Source organism: Jaculus jaculus, chromosome 12 (assembly GCF_020740685.1).
Source record: "Jaculus jaculus isolate mJacJac1 chromosome 12, mJacJac1.mat.Y.cur, whole genome shotgun sequence".
Classification (NCBI taxonomy): Eukaryota; Metazoa; Chordata; class Mammalia; order Rodentia; family Dipodidae; genus Jaculus; species Jaculus jaculus.
Window position 1 is genome coordinate 24,555,547 of NC_059113.1, and position 19,791 is coordinate 24,575,337.

A 19,791-nucleotide genomic window follows, 5' to 3' on the forward strand; every position below is an offset into this window, starting at 1 on the left:
ATTGCAACTAGTTATTGGAAAAATTAAGTGAAAGTTCCCTTCTCAAGCTTGAACCTTTTTCATATCGTAAATACAAACATGAAAAGTGGAGTGAGGAACAGCACGATAATTAACATGAAAATACTCATTTCATAAGTACCAGTTATTTGGATTTTTGTGTTTTCACTAAAGGCAACTCCTAACTTTGGAATAAAATGACAGTTCCGAGATTCATCTTTTATTTACAAGTAAATGAAATAATGTCCCCTGTAAACTCTAAAGCAATGTAAGAAAACCACTGGCTCTGCAGTGATGTATGTGTGGAAGGAGTTCATGCCACTGTTTCTTCAAACTAGGAAGCTGGTGCGGCAGCACACACCAGTAATCCCAGCACTTGGGAGGCAGAGGCAGGATCATGGCAAGTTCAAGTTCAATCTGGTCTATAGAGTGAGTTCCAAGCCAGTCAGGGTTACATAGATTGTTTCAAAAACAGGAGTAAAAACAAAATCTACAATGATTTTGTTAAAAAGAAAAAAAAAATCCCATGATTTTTTTTTATGCTGACATATGTGCAAGAATTAAAAATAAAAATAGCTCTTTAACTTCAGTCTCTGGTCAAATGTGTGAGGTGAGGATGTCACTTCCATTCAGTGACAGTCCCTCTCTCCGAGACAAGAGCATCTGAGCAAAGGACTCAGTACTCATCTAGAGTATCTGCTCGAGGAATAGAGAGACCCCGATCTTTAAGGGCCCGAACTTTCAGCTTCTCTGCTTCCAGTTTGGTCTGCTGTTCCGCCCTTTGTTCTTCTAGGATCTCTTCAATAGACACTTGCTGGAGGGGTGTATCACTCTCCTTTTCCAAGTCCTGTAAAACAGTCAGGTATGAACAACTTTCCATAAGGATTGAGAATGAGAAACCACAAAATCTAAAGAAAAGTAGATTCCAGTATCATGCCTGGTTTGCTTTTTCTAACTATACTAAGATCAAGATATCTTTTAAGGACAATATCAATGTATAGCAAAAAGCTACAGGTTATCCAAAATCCTATGGTAGTCAGGATTAAAAAAAAGTTCTATTTATTTATTTGCAAGCAGAGAGTAAGAGAATGGGCACAGCAGGGCCTCTAGCTGCTGTAAACAAACTCCAGATACATGTGCTACTTTGTGCATCTGGCTTTATGTGGGTACTGGGGAAATCAAACCTGGGTCCCTAGGCTTTAGCAGGAAAGCACCTTAACTGCTAAGCAATCTCTCCAGTCCCAGGATGTTTTTGTATTAGTTAAGGACTACCTTTTCCAAAAGATTTCTAGGGCTGCTTACAGACAGCTATCTTCCCAGCTATTCAGAATCCAAGAAAACTACTATGGCCAAATTGGCTCTAGTTAAGTCTTATATTTTTACATTTTCAAAGTCAGCTTAATTTCTGGGTGCTGTCACTCAAAAAGAAGGTACAGACTGATAGGCATGATGGTGCATGCCTTTAATCCCAACACTCAGGAGGCAGAGGTTCACCATGAGTTTGAGGCCACCCTGAGACTACACAGTGAAATTATAGGTCACCCAGGACTAGAGCGAGACACTACCATGAAAAACAAAAACAAACAAAAAAAAGGTAGAGAATATTGATTGATCCAAAAGTACATTTCTCTCTTCTCTTAATGGCAATAAATAGCCCCCCTGTTACATTCACTAAAGTCTGTAAGTTGTAACCTAAGACTCTTTTCCCCACTCTATGGCAATATGTCCATAGAAAACTTCAGTAGGAGCCAGGCTTGGTAGTACACACCTTTAATCCCAACACTCAGGAGGCAGAGGTAGGAGGATCACTGTGAGTTCAAGCCACCCTGAGACTACAGAGTTAATTCTACAGAGTTAATTCTAGGTCAGCCTGGCCAGAGTAAGACCCTACTTCGAAAAACCAAAAGAAAACTTCAGTAGGCCAGATAAATTACAAAATTGGTTTGGTCCCAATATACTTTTCAACTATTTTTTATCATTTTTCTTTTGCTTAGAATTTTTTTTTTTCATTCTACAAAAACATATACTCATTGCAGGAAATTTAGAATAAATGCAGAAAAGCAGAATTAAAAAAAAAAAAATTCCAGAGCATGGTGGCACACACCTTTAATCCCAGCACTCAGGAGGTAGAGGCAGGAAGGACTGCCATGAGTTCAAGGCCACTCTGAGACTACATAGTGAATTCCAGGTCAGTTTGGGCTAAAATGAGACCCTACCTCAAAAAACAAACAAACAAAATCCAATATGGAAGACTAACAATTGGATCAATGTATTTTTTTTTCTTTCTTTTTTTTTAGTCAGGGTCTCGCTCTGGTCCAAGCTGACCTGCATCTCACTCTGTGGCCCAGGCTGTCTAGGAATTCATGGTGATACTCATCTCTGCCTCCCACGTGGTGCGATTATAGGTGGGATTCCCCCAAACATGGTTTGATGACTAGTAACAGGTATAAACTCCTTAAAAAAAAAACCAATACAGATAATGACTGTAACTTTTTTATTTAATATGAAATATTACACTTGATAACCAATTTCATAATGCAGAAGAATCTTGCTATAAATGTGCCTCACTATGCATGGATTTTTTTTTTTAATTTTTTATTTATTTATTTGAGAGCGACAGACACAGAGAGAAAGACAGATAGAGGGAGAGAGAGAGAATGGGTGCGCCAGAGCTTCCAGCCTCTGCAAACGAACTCCAGACGCGTGCGCCCCCTTGTGCATCTGGCTAACGTGGGACCTGGGGAACCGAGCCTCGAACCGGGGTCCTTAGGCTTCACAGGCAAGCGCTTAACCGCTAAGCCATCTCTCCAGCCCTATGCATGGATTTTTTAATTATCCTAAAAACATACAGGTTTTACTGTGTGTTTCTGTAATATGGACAGCTTATAGGGGACAAGGCATCAAAGGTTTCTTGTTTGAGACAGGGTCTCAGCACACAGTACAGGCTGCCCTGGAACTCAGTATGTAGTTCAGGCTAGCCTCAAACTCACCATTCTCTTGCCTCAGTGTCCCCAGTGCTAAGGTTACATGTGTTAACACATCAGGCTGCACTGTTTCTCGTCTTCCTCCAGCTTTTGATAAGGCCTTGGAGAGCAATGACAAACTGCAGATGTTCCAATCTGGACAGTCACTAGTTGTCAAGGTCTCAGAGCTCACACACTTGCATTACCAGATGGAGGACTCTCACCAGGAGGTTAGAGGTCATACACACTGCGTAAGCTATCCTTGCCCTGGGTCAAAAGTTATCAGAGAAATATATATTGCCACCTAACCCCTCTCTCACAACCCATGGTAGCAAGCGGAAGGAAGACAGCGTTCTTAGCTCTCTGCCTCTTGGGCTTTGGGTGTTTCATTCGTTGGTTTGGCTGTTCATATGATCAGGATGAAGCAGTCACCTCTGTTACTTAAGGCTGGGCTCTTCAACATCCTGGAGGCAGAGGCCAGGGAACCCTCAGTTTTGAAGCAAGGTCTCCCCATGTAGCCCAAGCTGCCCATGAACTTTTGATGCTCCTTCTGTCTCAGCCTCTCATGTTCTGAGATTAGTGGCATGGCCCGTTACAGACTTCTTAAGCAATGTTATGTTAATGGAATCTGAACAGTTTCTGGGTATGAGTCTTCTTGGTAGTATCTAACTTCTACAAACTGATTGTTGGTTTCACATAAGCACAAATCATGTTTCTTTAATGATACTACAGTAAAACTTTTCAGTCCCAAGCTTTAACATGTTGAACATTTTTTCTTACAGAAGGGACCCCAGGGAACTATGAACATTCATGAACAAATTTGTATTCTTTCTTTCTTAAGGACTTTAATTTTTATTTTTTTATTTTTGAGGTAGGGGGTCTCACTCTGGTCCAGGATGACCTAGAATTAACTATGTAGTCTCAGGGTGGCCTTGAACTCATGATGATCCTCCAACCTCTGCCTCCTGAGTGCTGGGATTAAAGGCGTGCACCACCACACTCAGCTAGGACTTTTTTTTTTATTTATTTGAGAGAGTAAGGGAGAGGGAAAGAGAGGGAGGGGGAGAGAGAGAAGGGAGGGGAGGGAGAGACAGAGAGGGGGGAAAGGGAGAGAGGGAGGGAAGGAGGGAGGGAGGGAGAATATGGGCACACCAGAGCCTTCAACCACTGCCAATGAACTCCAGACACATGTGCCACCTTGTGCATGTGGCTTATGTGGATCCTGGGGAACTGAACCTAGGTCCTTTGGCTTTGCAGGCAAATGCCTTAATCACTAAGCCATCTCTCCAGCCCAGGCTGACCAATAATTCACTATGTAGTCTCAGGCTGGCCTTGAACTCACAGCAATCCTCCTAACTTAGCCTTCCAAGTGCTACAATTAAAGGCATGCACCATCACACCCTGGCTCTTTTTTTTTTTTTAAAATCATTTATTTATTTGCAAGCACAAAGAGAGATAGAGAATGAGAAAGAGACAGAGGGAATATGCACACTAGGGCCTCATGCCACTGCAAAATAATTCCAGATGCATGCACCATTTTGTGCATCTGGCTTTATGTGGGTATTGGAGTATCAAACCCAGGCCTTCAGGCTTTGCAAGCAAGTGCCTTTAACTGCTAAGTTTTCTTTCAATGTATAGACACTTTTTAAAATTTTTATTTACGGGCTGGAGAGATGGCTTAGTGGTTAAGCACTTGCCTGTGAAGCCTAAGGACCCTGGTTTGAGGCTTGATTCCCCAGGAACACGTAAGCCAGATGCACAAGGTGGCACATGCATCTGCAGCTCTTTTGCAGTGGCTGGAGGCCCTGGCATGACCATTCTCTCAAATAAATAAACAAACAACAAAAATTAAAAATATTTATTTATTTCTGGCTTTTCAAGGTAAGGTCTCGCTGTAGACCAGGCTGACCTGGAATTCACTATGTACTCTCAGGCTGGCCTTGAATGTACAGTAATCCTCCTACCTCTGCCTCCTGAATGCTAGGATTAAAGGCATGCACCACCATGCCCAGCATTTTTTGGGGGGAGTTTTCAAGGTAGAGTCTCACTCTAGCCCAGGCTGATCTAGAATTCACTAGTTAGTCTCAGGTTAGCCTCAAACCTGCAGTAATCCTCCTACCTCTACCTCCCAAGATTAAAGGCATGTGCCACCATGGTCCAGTCGATACTTATTTTATTTTTATTTATTTGACAGAGAGAAAGAGAGAATGGGTGCACCAAGGCCTCTGGCCACTGCAAATGAACTCCAGACATGTGTGCCCCCTTGTGTATCTGGCTAATGTGGGTCTTGGGGAAATCAAACCTGGGTCCTTTGGCTTTGCTAAGCCATCCCTCCAGCAGCCTCCCCCCTTTTTTTCTTCAAGGTAGTCTTGCTCTAGCCCAGGCTGACATGGAATTCACTATGTAGTTTCAGGGTGGCTTCGAATTCATGGCGATCCTCCTTCCTCCTGAGTGCTGGGATTAAGGGGTACATCACCACGCCCAGCTACATGGGGGGCTGGAGAGATGGCTTAGCGGTTAAGGCACTTGCCTGCACAGCCTAAGGACCTAGGTTTGATTCCCCAGAACCCACATAAGCCAGATGCACAGCACATGGTGGCGCACATGTCTGGAATTTGTTTGCAGTGGTGAGAGGTGCCAGTGTACCCACTCTCTCATAAGTAAATAAATAAATAATAAAATACTAAATAAAACAGCTACACGTCAAACCACACTTCTGAAAAAAGAATTAAGATGTGGATAAGTATTACAAAGTTAAAGAAAAAGAAAAACACAACAACAAAAGGTTTTAGTAAAGAACAGAAAAACAGCACCTGTTTCTAACCCAGATTTTCTCTCTTGCTCTCCCTTTTTCTTTCTTTTCTTTTTTAATCTGTCAGATAAAACCAATAATATTTTGTTGGAGAGACAAAATTGTTAAAATGTCAAAAGGCACTGTAATAAAGTTAGTAACAGTCTGTAGTTTCCCCTTGGCAAATACAATTTGCCTCATTTGGTGTGTGCCTGTGAGAGCTGGCTAAAATAGAAAGACCATTTTTCTCCCCCTTGAAAAGACAAAGAAACTAACTAGCATGAACACCAATATCATATAGCATAACTGTTTCACTTACTATTTCTCCTAGTAGGACCACATTTTCTCCTCTGACCACAAAAATCCCTCGAGGAATATCACCATACTTTTTGCCCACGTGAATACGCTCCACAGTCTGATGTAGCACTAAGTTAGCTGTAAGTGTATAGGAGAGAAATAATGAGATTTAGTTCATATTATTGGGCAAGGTCCATAACTCATATATTCAGTTATTTTTAATTTTTTTTGTTTTTTTGAGGTAGGGTCTCACTCTAGCCAAGGCTGACCTAGAATTCACTATGTAGTCTCAGGATAGCCTCAAACTCATAGTGATCCTCCTCCTTCTGCCTCTTGAGTGCTGGGATTAAAGGTGTGTGCCATTATGCCCAGCTAGTTAAATCTTTTCTAGTTAAAATAACTGAAGACAAGCCAGGCATGGATCACTGTGAGTTCAAGGCTACCCTGAGACTACATAGTGAATTCCAGGTTAGCCTGGGCTAAAGTAAAAACCTACCTCAAAAACCAAAAACAAACAAACAAAATATTTAACTAAACTTGATTTCCAAATTTTCTAATTCTAGGAAGAACAAAAATTCAAATAATTTCATCTTTTATTTCACTGACTAGGACACACTGTTTAGAAGACTTGTTTTTTTTTTTTTTTAAGATAGCATCTCACTTTATAGCCTGAGCTGGCCTGGAACTCACTATGTACTCCAAGGGCTGGCCTCGAACTCATGACGATCCTTTTGTATTAGTCTTCTGAGACTGCTGATATTACAAGCATGAGCCACCATGTTTAGCTTTAAGAGACTTCTAAACAATTACAGTGTGTGGATTATGTGTGCTCATGAATGAATGATGGTAGGTATAAATTATGAAAGTAAATTCTTTTACCAGTTAATTGCTAAAATTAACATAAAGGAATCTTGTTGGTGCAGCAGGTAGCACATCAGTCTAATAAAATCAACATAATTTAAAGAACATATCAATGAATGGGAACTTGGGAAGCTTGATTATAAACAACTACCAAGATTAAAACTTTTGTTTTTAAAAGGAGACAGCTGAGCTGGGCGTGGTAGCGCACACCTTTAATCCCAGCACTCAGGAGGCAGAGGTAGGAGGACCACTGTGAGTTTGAGGCCATATTAAGACTATATAGTGAATTCCAGGTAAGCCTGGGCCAGAGTGAGACTCTGCCTTGAAAAACAAAACAAAACAAGGAGACAGCTTTTGTTGTGTGGATATGTGTATGTGACGACTTACTGAAGATTTAACTTAGTCTTAGTACTTAATATTCATTTAACCTGATGCATAATTCAATATCCATGGACTAAGATACAGCAAGAATCTGTTTTTTCACCTGGTCAGACAGCATATCTTGTAATTTTAGAGTAAACTCAACATTCAGTACTCAGCCCTCAAAGTGCTTTAAGTGATTTTCCTATAATTATTTTTTAAAAATATTTATTTATTTATTTATTATTTATGAGAGGGGGGAGGGATGGAGAGAGAGGGGAAGACAGAGAAAGAATGTCGGGCTGGAGAGATGGCTTAGCAGTTAAGCGCTTGCCTATGAAGCCTAAGTTCCCCGGTTCAAGGCTCGATTCCCCAGGACCCACATTAGCCAGATACACAAGGGGGCGCACACATTTGGAGTTCATTTACAGTGGCTGGAGGCCCTGGCGCACCCATTCTCTCTCTCTCTCTGCCTCTTTCTCTTTCTCTGTCACTCTCAAATAAATAAAATAAAAAAAAAAATAAAAAAAAAAAAGAATGGCTTACCAGGACCTCCAGCCACTGCAAATGAACTCTAGATGCATGTGCCACCTTGTTTATCTGGCTTAAGTGGATCCTGGGGAATCAAACCTGGGTCTTTAGGCTTTGTAGGCAAAGCGTCTTTTTTTTTTTTTTTTTTTACCAGTAAGCCATATCTCCAGCCTGTATGATTATTTTTCTTCTTCTAATTAGTACCAGTTTTGTCTGAAGTAAAGCAGACACCTACGTATCCTCTTCGTTTTTTTTCTTTTCTAGCCCAGGCTAGACCTGGAACTCATGCTGTAGGCCAGTCTGGCTTTGAACTCAAAACAATTCTCCTTCCTCAGCCTCATAAGTGCTGTGATTAAAGGTGTATACCACCTCTCCTGGCTGTCTATCTTCTTTTTTGGTTTTTGTTTGAGATAGGTCATGATCTATTTCCAAAATGATCTTTTTGCCTCAGCCTATCAAGACCCTGGGACTATACAGGTGCATGCCTACCTATTAATGTCATTGTGAACAGAGAAGCTTCTTGTCACAGAAGTAAACACGTCTCTTAGAAAATCCAGACTCGGGACTGGGGAAATGGATTAATGGTTATGGCATTTGCCTGCAAAGCCTAAGGACCCAGGTTCGATTCCCTAGGACCCACATAAGCCAGATGCACAAGGGGGCACATGTGACTGGAGTTTGTATGCAGTGGCTAGAGGCCCCAGCATTCCCATTCTCTATCTGTCTTTTTCTCTCTCATAAGTAAATAAATAAAAAAAGAAAAAAAAAAAAAAGAAAATCCAGACTGGAAAACATAGATGACTGCTATGTCTGATGTATCCCTGTATGAAGCTATTGAGCCTAATGGCCCACACAAAGCTTTAGGAAATGTGTTCTAGTCAATGTTCACTGGACAGGGAGAGGTTACCTGCAGTACATGAAGTGCTTTAAGCTGTTGCATCCAAGGCAATTTACAACTAGTGGAGTAGCCTGTTCACTGCAATGCATTTTTTTCTATGAATTGGCTCCCTCTAATGAGAGAAATAAAAATAGTCCAAACATTGTAGTGAGAGCCTGAGAGAGGCATGTTGTACAAGCTTGAGGACCTGAGTTCCAATTCCCAACTACATAAACCCAGACGCGGTAACAAGCATCTGTAATCCCAGGCCCCTGCAGCGACATGGGATGCAGAAACAGAAAAATCCTAGAAGCTTGCAGGCTAGCCAGCTTGGCATTCACCAGCAGTGAACAAGAAACTGCCTCAAACAAGGTAGAAGGCAAGGACCAACACTTAGGGTTGTCCTCTAACCTATGCAAGATAACAACTCTCTCTCAATCTCTCTCTCTCTCTCTCTCTCTCTCACACACACACACACACACACACACACACAAAATTAAACAACCTCCCCAAAAATACTAGTGAAAATCAGTTTTACACAAATACATAAAAGTTTTTTTTTTTTTTTTAGGTAGGGTATCTCTCTAGCCCAAGCTGACCTGGAATTCACTATGTAGTTTCAGGCTGGCCTTAAACTCACAGTAATCCTCTGATCTTTGCCTCTCAAATTCTGGGATTAAAGATGTGCACCATAAAAGCTTTTTTTTTTAAAAAAAAAATTGTTTATTTATGTGTAAGCAGAGGGAGACAGAGAGAAGAGACAGACAGAAGGGGGAGGGGGAGAATGGGCACACCAGGGCCTTTAGTCACTACAAACTCCAGATGCACGAGCCACTTTGTACATCTGGCTCTATGTGGGTACTGGGGAATGGAACCCTGATCATTACATTTTGCAGGTAAGTGCTTCAACTGCTGAACCATTTTCCAGCCCCATAAAAGCTTTTTAATCACCTAATCAAAATCTGAAAAATAGGGCTGGAGAGATGGCTTAGCAGCTAAGGTACTTGCCTGCAGGCCTAAGGACCCAGGTTCAATTCCCCAGTGCCCACATAAGCCAGATGCACAAAGTGGCACATGTGTCTGGAGTTCATCTGCAATGACCCTGGCGTGCCCATTCATTCTCTCTCTCCCCAATACATAAAAATCTACAAAGCATGGCCAGGTGTGGTGTTTCACACCTTTAATCCCAGCACTTCAGAAAGGTCAAGTTCTAGGTTAACTTGCACTAAAGTAAGACCCTGCTTCCCACAGGTTTTTTCCTTTTCTTATTTTTGGCAAAAGGATGATTTATTCACTCAGAAGAGCTCCATTATGCTGATAACTTCGCAGACAAATGAATTTTGGCATGAAATAGCACCAAAAATAGCAATGGTGGCTCTTATTATGCAAGAATTAAATAAGTTTATAAGCAGAGTTAGGGGAGATAGGTCCGTAAAAGTGCCTGTGGTGCAAGCATGAGGACCCGAGTTCAGACTCCCCAGCAGACAGGTAAAAGTTGGGCATGGTGGTGTCTACATGTAATCCTGGCCCTAGAGAGGAGAAAGAGGTCAATCCCTAGGGCTTGTTGACTAGCTAGTCTAGTGGAATTGGTGTAAGAAACCCTGTCTCAAAACTACAGGAGAATGACTGAGGAAGACGCTGATGCCAACCTCTAGCCTCCATATGCACGTATGTGCACAAGCACCTGCACACACATGTGCACCCAAACCCACGGACACACATACCAAATACATACACACACACAAAACAAATTCATAACCAATACATACCAAACTGATCAATGCTTCTTAAAAAGCCTATAAGTGTCCTTCCATCTCGAAGTAGGACCAAGTGCTTTTCTAGGGAGAGGAAAAAAGACCTTTAAAATGAAAGCTGTCAGCATCACAAGCTTACAGAATAACAAAGAAAATTTGGTCAATAGCTTAAATTGTACTGTTTCTTCTGCTACTGTATTTAGGATAGAGTTCATTGCAAAACATGAATTCCAGGGTAGTTTGGAATGCAGATGAGATCAGCAGTGAAAAGAATCAGAGAAGTGTTGCATAGTCTGGAAAGAAAAAGAAGGGTACATAGCCAGGAAGCCAGACTGGTTTCATTTAAACCTAATGTTTACATTTTTGAGACAGGGTATGATGGTTAATCTCTGGTTGCCACCTGGACAGGATTGAGAATTCACCATGGAAATAACTCTGATCCCACCTGTGAGGGATTTTTCTAGCTGTGAGTGAACCCTAAGTTGCAATGGTGGCAGGCTCAGGGCAGACCTGGCCCAGGAAAGAAGTTATAGGCAGCACAGCCTTTTAAAGCCCAGGTGATTCCCAGGAGTCCCAGATACAGGACAGAGATTAAGATTTGACGCTTCTTCCCTTTTGGAATGGGAATGTTTACTCCATGCCATTATGAGAGAGGGAGGGAGGGAAAATAAATGGGTACACTAAGGCCTCTATCTACTGCAAATGAACTCTAAATGCATATAGCACTTTGTGCAACTGGTTTTACATGGGTGCTGGGGAACTGAACCGGGGCCCACCTTAACTGCTGAGCCATCTCTCTAACCCTGGAGGGACTTATTTGCATGTGTCATGCCTTCCCTGCCATTATGAAACTTCCCCTAGAAACTTGAAGCTGAATAAAACCTTTTTCCTTCCACAAGCTGCTTTTGGTCAGGTATTTGTTCAGAGAAATGAGAAAATAACTAAAACACAGGATCTTGTTTAGCCCATTTAGCCCCAAACCCCTACACAGCAAGACCTCTGATCTTCCTGCTTCCACCTTCCTAAGCACTGGGATTATGAACATGCACCACCACATATAGCTTGATTTGTATGACTTTTACCCTAGAATTGTTTTTCCTTTAACTTAGTAAGAAGAGCTTTGGTGTGTGCCACACCTTTAATCCTAGCACTCCAGAGGCAGGAGGACCACCATGAGTTTGAGGTCAGCCTGAGCCTATACAGTCAATTCTAGGTCACCCTAAAAAAGAGTGAGACCCTACCTTGAAAAACCAAAACAAATGAAAAAGATATATATAGAGACAGATAAAAGAATTTCTATTTCATATTTTGTTTTCAATCAAGGAAATTTTGAATAATGCTTCAGTGGCTGAGCTTGTAGCTCAGTAGCAAAGTCTGGGCTTAGCAACTGTCAGACTTTTGGGCTCACTTCCCAGCACCAAAACAAAAATAAAAGTAATGCTTCAGACTTTTAAGAGGACTTAACAATAAGCTAGTGCAGAAATTCATTACTTGTTGAGAGCCACATGCTCTTCTGGGATCTGAAAGTCACCAACATTTGAATTTATATTCACTGTGAGGAAAGACAAGAAAATTACATGTTGTTGTAAATACAATTATTCTAAAGAAGACAGCAGAATAGGCGCTGGAGAGATGGCCTAGCAGTTAAGGCATTTGCCTGCAAAGCCAAAGGATTCTGGTTTGACAATCCAGGACCCATGTTAAGCCAGATGCGCAAGGTGGTGCATGCATCTGGAGTTTGTTTGCAGTAGATGGAGGCCATGGAGCACCCATCCCCCCTCAAATAAATAAATGTAAAAAAAAAAGAGCCGGGTGTGGTGGTGCATGCCTTTAATCCCAGCACTTGGGAGGCAGAGGTAAGAGGATTATCGAGAGTTCGAGGCTACCCTGAGACTACAGAGTGAATTCCAGGTTAGCACAGAAGTGGCTATATAAGAAAAGATAACAAAGGGAAAAGCTCTGAGACAGAATACTGATGATGACACTGGTGGATGAGATTAAGCCAGTTATTAGAAAAGGAAACGAGATCTCAGTGAGGTTCTCCTGGCCCCCCACCCCGAGGTAGGGTCCTGCTCTAGCCTAGGCCGACCTGGAATTCAGGGTACCCTTGAACTCATGGCAATCCTCCTACCTCTGCCTCCTGAGTACTGGGATTAAAGGCATGCGCCACCATGCCAGACCATCACATATCTTGCTAGAAAAATTTCAGTGCCCCAGTGCACCTATTCTCTCTTTCTCTCTGTCTCTTCCTCTCTCTCAAATAAATAAAATAAAAAATATATAAAAGCTTATGGCAGGGGAGGTCATGACCCATAGGAAACCATGTAAAACCTTCTCTTGTCTGGCTAAATGCATGTATTGTGCTCATCAAACTGCCCTGTAAGCACTTTTCTTAATGTCCATACACATATGTTTGTATTTACATTTATTTATTTATTTGAGAGAGACAGACAGGGAGGGAGAGAGAGAGAGAGAATGGGTACACCAGGACCTCCAGACACTGCAAATGAACTCCAGACGCATGTGCCACCTTGCACATCTGACTTACATGGGTCTTAGGAAATCGAGCCTGAGCCCTTAGGCTTTGTAAGAAAATTTCTTAACCACTTAGCCATTTCTCCAGCCCATACCCATACATTAATGCTACTTTCACTTTTGATTAAAGAAGCTTCTCTTTTCAGATGGCAGTGACCACTGGAATGACCCAAATGGCACCACAGTGCTGAAAAGAAGTGATAGAAGAGTATTCAGCACTGAAACATCTCTATCATACTTTAAAGGCTCAGGGTCCATTGCAGAAGAGGTGGCAGAAAGAATGTAAGAGTCAAAGGAAGGGTAGGACTGCTTACAATGCAATTGTTCAGACAGAAATTGACCTCGATATCCATGACCTCACAGTGTCTAGCAGTCTCTTCACAAGACCCTCACAACAGGAGGAAAAGATGATAACATCAAAATATAAGAGAAACTAATTGAGAGAGGGAGGGGATCTGTAGTGTGTTTGTGAAGGGGAAAGTAGGGCAGGGGAGGGAATTACCATGGTTTATTGTCTATAATTATGGAAGTTGTCAATAAAAAAGTTTAACACAACAGCGGCAGCAAAATCCTCAAAAAAAAAAAAATGCTCATGGAAAGAACAGGAGTTAAAGTCAGAAAATTATTGAAGGTGCTGGTTGTGGCTTATGTGTGTAATCTCCAGCACTGGGAGGGTTGAGGTAGGAGGATCTTTGTGAGTTTTAGGCCAGCCTGGGCTACTATACATATATACATACATACATATATATACATATACATACACACACATCTATATGCATATGCATAAGTATATGCACAAACATACACACATACATAGAGGGATGTGAGTTTCATGGTTACGACCAACTGATAAAACACTTAAACTGGACAGACAAAATATATGTAAAAGGAATGGTAGGGGACGGACACAGACAGAAGATGTGGAAGAAAAAGACTAAAAAAGTTCCAAAAGCAGTGGATAAGAGTAATAAGTAAAATGGAGGAATACTTCCTATTCATGAGATGGGTGAAAATACAGGAATTCATTTGCAGTGGCTAGAGGCTCTGGCATTCTCTCTATATAATCTGTCTGTCTCTCTCTCTCAAATAAATAAATCATTAAAAAAAGCATATTTCATTATCCACCTTACTAATAAACTTACACAGTACTTACTAATAATGTGTATCTATATGACACATACACGTATCTGCATGTAAGCATGAGCCTAAAGTACGATATATTTGGTCAAATCTACATTTTCCCTTACATAGCAAAGTAAATTGGGTTTAAAAAAAAAACACAAAACGATCTCAGGGCTGGAGAGAAGGCTCAGTGGTTAAGGCGCTTGCTTGCCAGAGAAGCCTAAGAATGCATACTCCAATCTCCAGGTCCACGTATTGACGCAAGCACGTAGTGTCGCACATGCACCACAAGGGGGTGCAGGGAGTCTGAAGTTTGTTTACAGTGGCTAAAAGGCCCTTGTGCACCCATTCTCTTTCTGCCTCTCTCACTCAAAAACAAAATAATAATAATAAAAGATCTCGAACAGTCCTGTACTTGGGAGGCTAAAGCAGGACTGCCTTGAGTTGGAAGCTGGCCTGGGTCTAGTGAGTGAGACTCTACCTGGAAAAATAAAAAACAACCCTCAGATAATCCTAAAATGCGAAGATAGCCAGGCGTGGTGGCGCACGCCTTTAATCACAGCACTACAGAGGCAAAGGTAGGAGGATCATCGTAAGTTAGAGGCCACCCTGAGACTACAGAATGAATTCCAGGTCAGCCTGGGCTAGAGTAAGACCTTACCTTAAAAAAAAAAAAAAAAGGAAGGTTATCATAGGTGCTAATCTGCATGCTCATATTAAATGTACAGCTTGCTACAACTTGCGTGAAACTGTATAAACCCTTTCCATTTACAGATCATAAAATTTAAAGAATGTTGCTTGAGAGATAGTAACCCTTTAGTGGAGTTAGCGGCCTGGAGAGATATCTTAGCGGTTAAGCGCTTGCCCGTGAAGCCTAAGGACCCCGGTTCCAGGCTCGATTCCCCAGGACCCACGTTAGCCAGAGGCACAAGGGGGCGCATTCATCTGGAAATCGTCTGCAGTGGCTGGAGGCCCTGGCATGCCCATTCTCTCTCTCCCTCTCTCCTCCTTTGTCTGTCACTCTCAAATAAATAAAAATAAAGAAAAAAATAAAAGGAAAAAGGCGTTAGCGCTCTTGTTTCTATACAGGACTGAACTTTGCATAATAACTGGAAATACGGAAGGTCTTAGTAAAAAGAAAACTGTTTAGAAGATTAAAAAAGAACAACAACAACAACAAAAAAAAACAGTGAGGCAGAGGTAGGAGGGTTGGCGTGAGCTCAAGGCCAACTTGAGACTACACAGTGAATTCCAGGTCAGCCTGAGCTAGTGCGAGAACCTACCTCGAAAAATCACTGAAAACAAAAACAAAAACAGATGTATCCTTAAGTCAGCATGTTGGCACTGGCCTCTACAACCGTTACGCGGAGCTCTAATGATCCTCAGTCACAGAAGATTGCGAAAGGCTACACAACGGTGCCTTCGTTGACTGCTAATTAAATCCAACTGATGTTGTCTTAACATTTTGGTGGTTTTTTTTTTTTCTTTTGTAGACTACTTTCCGTTAAGTCGTCTCATGCATTCACTGGTAACCTGGTACTTCCACACACTGCGGGCTGAAGCCGGGGCCTCTTATGGGGCAAGCTCGGCGGCTGCGACCCTCAGAAGCAAAAATGAATAGCACAGCATGGGTGGCTCCCAGCCCCGGCACCGAATGGGCAGCGAGGCCGCCTACGGGACCGAGTCAGGGCAGCAAGCCGCCCCGGCCCGGAGCCCCCGGGGGAGAGGCGCGCGCAGCCCCAGGCTTCCCGGGAGGGAGGAGGAGCTACTCACTGTCGATGTCCTCGATGAGGCTGGCGGTGCCAGGCATATAGTTCATTCTGAGCCGGGGCAAGTCTAAGGGACAGCGGCCAGCCCGCGCGTCCGACACTCCGTCCACCCCCTCAGTCGCCGCCTCGGCGGGGCCGGGAAGAACCGGGCCCCTCTTCACCTGCACATCCGCACGGGAATGCGGCCGCCGGGCGCTGCCGGAAACACTTTCATGTCACCCCACCCACTTCCGGTGCCGCGTGCCCGGTCCTCCGGAAGAGGCCGGACGGGTGCGCAGTCCGTCGCGGACAAGGGGAGGGGACGTCCAGGTGGCCCGGAAGGTGGGCCGCTGTTTCTTCAGTGCCGAGGAGGAGACAGGGCCTCGCAGGGCGCGGGCGGGGGTCGGGGTTGGCCGTCCATCACCGCACGCGACGGAGCGGCGGGAGGGGCGGGGCTTCCCGCGATTGGCTGCGGGCGTCCGACCTCCCCGCGGCTCGCCAGTCGCTGTCGCCCGCGGGCGCCTGCGCAATGGGCGGGCCGTGGGGGGCGGGAAGCGCTTCGGGGCAGCCGAGCCCATGTCGGCCCTGAGGCGCTCCGGCTACGGCCCCAGCGACGGTCCTTCTTACGGCCGCTACTACGGGCCCGGGGGCGGCGATGCGCCGGTGCCCCTGCCTCCGCCCTTGTACCCTCCTGTGCGCCCCGAGCCTCCGCAGCCTCCCGTCTCCTGGCGGGGCCGCGGAGGCGCCCCGACCGAGACCTGGCCGGGGGAAGGCGCGGGGGGCGACGGCTACTACGCCTCTGGAGGGGCCTGGCCGGAGCCGAGTCGAGCTGGCGGCGGCCACCAGGTAAGCTGGGCACGGCCTGTCCCGGGGGTGGGGGAGACCCGGTACGGAAGTCCTGGGTGCAGAGAGCACGTCTGGGCTTTCCCATGTTTGCTCGGATTTTCGTGTTGGGACGTTGGGGAGGCTGAGAGTGGAGACTTAGGTGGGGGGGTGTCTGCTTGGGGTCCATTTGCCTCTCCATTTTTTAAAAATTATGTATTTATCTTGCTTCGGCCACAATAACGTGCTTGGTACCATTAAACAACGAAAGAGTCTGCGTTGACTTCCTTAAGCTTTAGGAGCAGGCCGGCCTGGAGAGATTGAGCTGTAACGATATGAGTCCTGTGTGGAAACGGTGGCTGCATCCCCTGTCGTCGCTCAGCAACCCCTCTCCTCCCGCAGGGAAGGAATCGCCATAAGGGGGAGGGATCTGAGCATTTAATTGAGCCCCTTGCCCCAAAGCTTTGTCCGTGATTGAAGCACGAATAATCAATGTTATAAAGCGCCTTTTCTCTTGATGCTGCCCGTTCAGTCTTCATGGTAACTGCGTGCTAATTGTTACTAGTGCATACCATTTTTGAATGAAGAAGGCTTGAGAGGTTAACTCACTCGCTTACTATATTTGGACCTAATGACATTATCTGTATACTTGCCAGAAATAGGGGCTATCATTCTAGAGTAGTGGCACGCCTCTTTTACCCTTTGAGGAAGTGTGTAATACCCTTATTTGTTCAAAATACAAGGATAAAATGCCCATACATTGCTGGGGTTGTCCCTCGGAAAATATCTGGGCGGTTTCTTAAAACTTTAAGCATAGAATTGGTGTATGATCCAGTGTATCTATTCTTCGGTATATATCCGAAGAACTGAAAATGTGTCCATATAGAAACGTTCATATACATGTTCATAGCATTGTTATTCATAATAGCAAAAAAAAAAGAAAATAACATAAACAGACATCAACTGATGAATGGATTAACAAGATGTGGCGCATGTTACAGGTCATAACATCCAACGCAGTACTATTTAAAGAAAGGCATGGAGTTTTGGTACATGTTTCAATCCAAAATGAACCTTGAATAGATTGTGCATATGTAGTGTCCAGAGTAGGCAAATTCATAGTGACAGAAAGATAAATAAACTTGTAAGGGGTTGGGGGACTCAGAAGTGTTGAGAAACCCATTTCTTTTGAGGTGCTAAAATGTTCTTAAGTTAATGGTGGTGATTACACAATTTTGAATCTTGTAGAAAAACAGTGAATTGTGCATTTAACAATTGTATTCATTCATTCACTTATCTTTGCGTATATAGGCACACCAGGTTCTCTTGCCACTGCAAACAAACTCCAGATGCATGCTATACTGCATCCAGCCTTATGTGAGTGGCTGGGGAATTGAATCTGGGCTCTCAGGCTTTGCAAGCAAGGAGTGCTTTTAGCCATTAAGCCATCTCCTCAGCCCGTTGTCCCGTTACTGCCCTCCCCCCCCCCCCAAGGCAGGGTCTCACTCTAGCCCAGGCTGACCTGGAATTCACTATGTAGTCTCAAACTCATGGCGCTCCTCCTACCTCTGCCTCTCAAATGCTGGGGTTAAAAGTTTGCACCACCGCACCCGCCTTCCTCTATGTTTTTTTAAAGAGTGCGTTTTATGGTATGCTATTCTTAAATTTGTGTATGGGGGAAAAGCTTGTAGCAATCTTTCTGTAAAGAAAAGAAGGATCCATATTTTCTGTGCTTTAGTCTGGAATAAGTAGCCTGATTTTTAATCCCATCATCTAGTAATGAAGTGCTTGGTCTTTTAGTACTCAAATTAAAGATGGCAAGCAAAGGACCTCTAAACTGTTTCTTTTAGGTTTGCCTAATATCAAAGCAAAAGTGTGTTTTCTGGGGTAAAGAGACTGGAAGGGGTTGGAAAGAATTTAGCATGGTGTCAGGAGTTGTGAGGTTTTTTGGTTGGAGCATAGTTGTATCTATAGTGTGGGTGATGGTGTTAATGTATTGGGAGACAAAACTGGAAATATGTAATGGGTATCTGTAAACCATTTTAAGTTTGTACTTAACCTTTCAGCTGATGACTCTGAAACTTAAAAGTGTAGGAATAGTAATTCTTTTTTTGATTTTTTAAATATCTCGTAATTTATTTATTTATGAGAGAGAAAGAATGAGAATGATTGGGTGCTGTAGGGCCTCCAGCCACTGCAGATGAACTCCAGACACATGATAAGCAACTTTGTGCATCTGGCTTTACATGGGTTCTAGGAAATAGATCCTAGGTCCTTAGACTTGTCAGGCAAGCAGCACCTTAACTGATGAATCCCTCCAGCCCTAGGAATAATAATTCTTTATTTTATTTTATTTTAATTTGGAGGAAGGATTTTGCTGTAGCCCAGGCTATCTGGAATGCACTCTGTAGTCTCAGGGTGGCCTTGAACTCACGGCAGTCCTCCTACTTCTGCCTCCCAAGTGCTGGGACTAAAGGCATGAGCCACCACACCTAGAATAGTAATTCTTATGCAGCTCTAGGAAACAATTACAAAAGATAGGCATGTAGTCAGGAGTGTTGCAAATTTTCCAAATCCATGGTATTAACTTTATTGGCTTTTACTAAGTTGGTTTTTTTTTGTTTGTTTGTTTGTTTTTGAGAGCGAGAATTGATGTGCCCAGTGCCTCAACCACTGAAATCAACCTCCAGACACTTGCGCCGCCTGGTGGGCATGTGCAACTTTGCGCTTGCCTCACTTTTGTGCATCTGCCTTATGTGGGATCTGGAGAGTCACACATGAGTCCTTAGGCTTCTCAGGCAAGCACCTTAACCACTAAGCCATTTCTCCAGCCTGGGTTTTATTAATTCCTTTTTTTTTTTTTTTTTCCGAGGTAGGGTTTCACTCTAGCCCAAGCTGACCTGGAATTCACTATGTAGTCTAGGGTGGCCTTGAACTTGTGGCAGTCCTATCTCTGCTGAGTGCTGGGATTAAAGGCGTGTACCACCATGCCTGGCAAAAAAAATTTTTAAGTATGGGATTTTTTTTTCTTTAAAAAAATAATCTTTATTTATTTATTAGGGAGAGAGAGAGAGAGAGAGAGAGAGAGAGAGAACGAGAATGGGCATGCCAGGGCTTCTAGCCACTGCATATA

The 19,791-nt window shown here is 43.5% G+C and overlaps 2 protein-coding genes across 3 annotated transcripts in view; one reads left to right on the plus strand and one right to left on the minus strand.

Moving 5' to 3' along the window:
* Nucleotides 1-204: 204 nt before the first annotated feature.
* Lsm1 (LSM1 homolog, mRNA degradation associated) lies at nucleotides 205-16,211 on the minus strand. 2 transcript variants are annotated; one of them, XM_004671509.2, is made up of 4 exons: nucleotides 15,862-16,208; nucleotides 10,447-10,515; nucleotides 6,071-6,186; nucleotides 205-844 (listed from the first exon to the last, which is right to left on the minus strand). In XM_004671509.2, exons 1-4 carry the CDS (start codon nucleotides 15,905-15,907, stop codon nucleotides 674-676), a joined length of 402 nt encoding a protein of 133 aa, XP_004671566.1. In that variant the 5' UTR covers nucleotides 15,908-16,208; the 3' UTR covers nucleotides 205-673. The 2 variants fall into 2 exon arrangements, with proteins under 2 accessions (XP_004671566.1, XP_044987270.1); XM_045131335.1 differs by lacking the exon at nucleotides 10,447-10,515 and having other exon boundaries at nucleotides 15,862-16,211.
* A 185-nt stretch (nucleotides 16,212-16,396) lies between these two features.
* Nucleotides 16,397-19,791, plus strand: part of Bag4 (BAG cochaperone 4) — a 46,453-nt gene continuing 43,058 nt past the window's right edge. Inside the window, exon 1 of the mRNA XM_045131631.1 lies at nucleotides 16,397-16,682. Within this exon, the coding sequence (XP_044987566.1) occupies nucleotides 16,413-16,682 (270 nt within the window). The 5' untranslated portion in view covers nucleotides 16,397-16,412. The remainder of the gene's footprint in view (nucleotides 16,683-19,791) is intronic.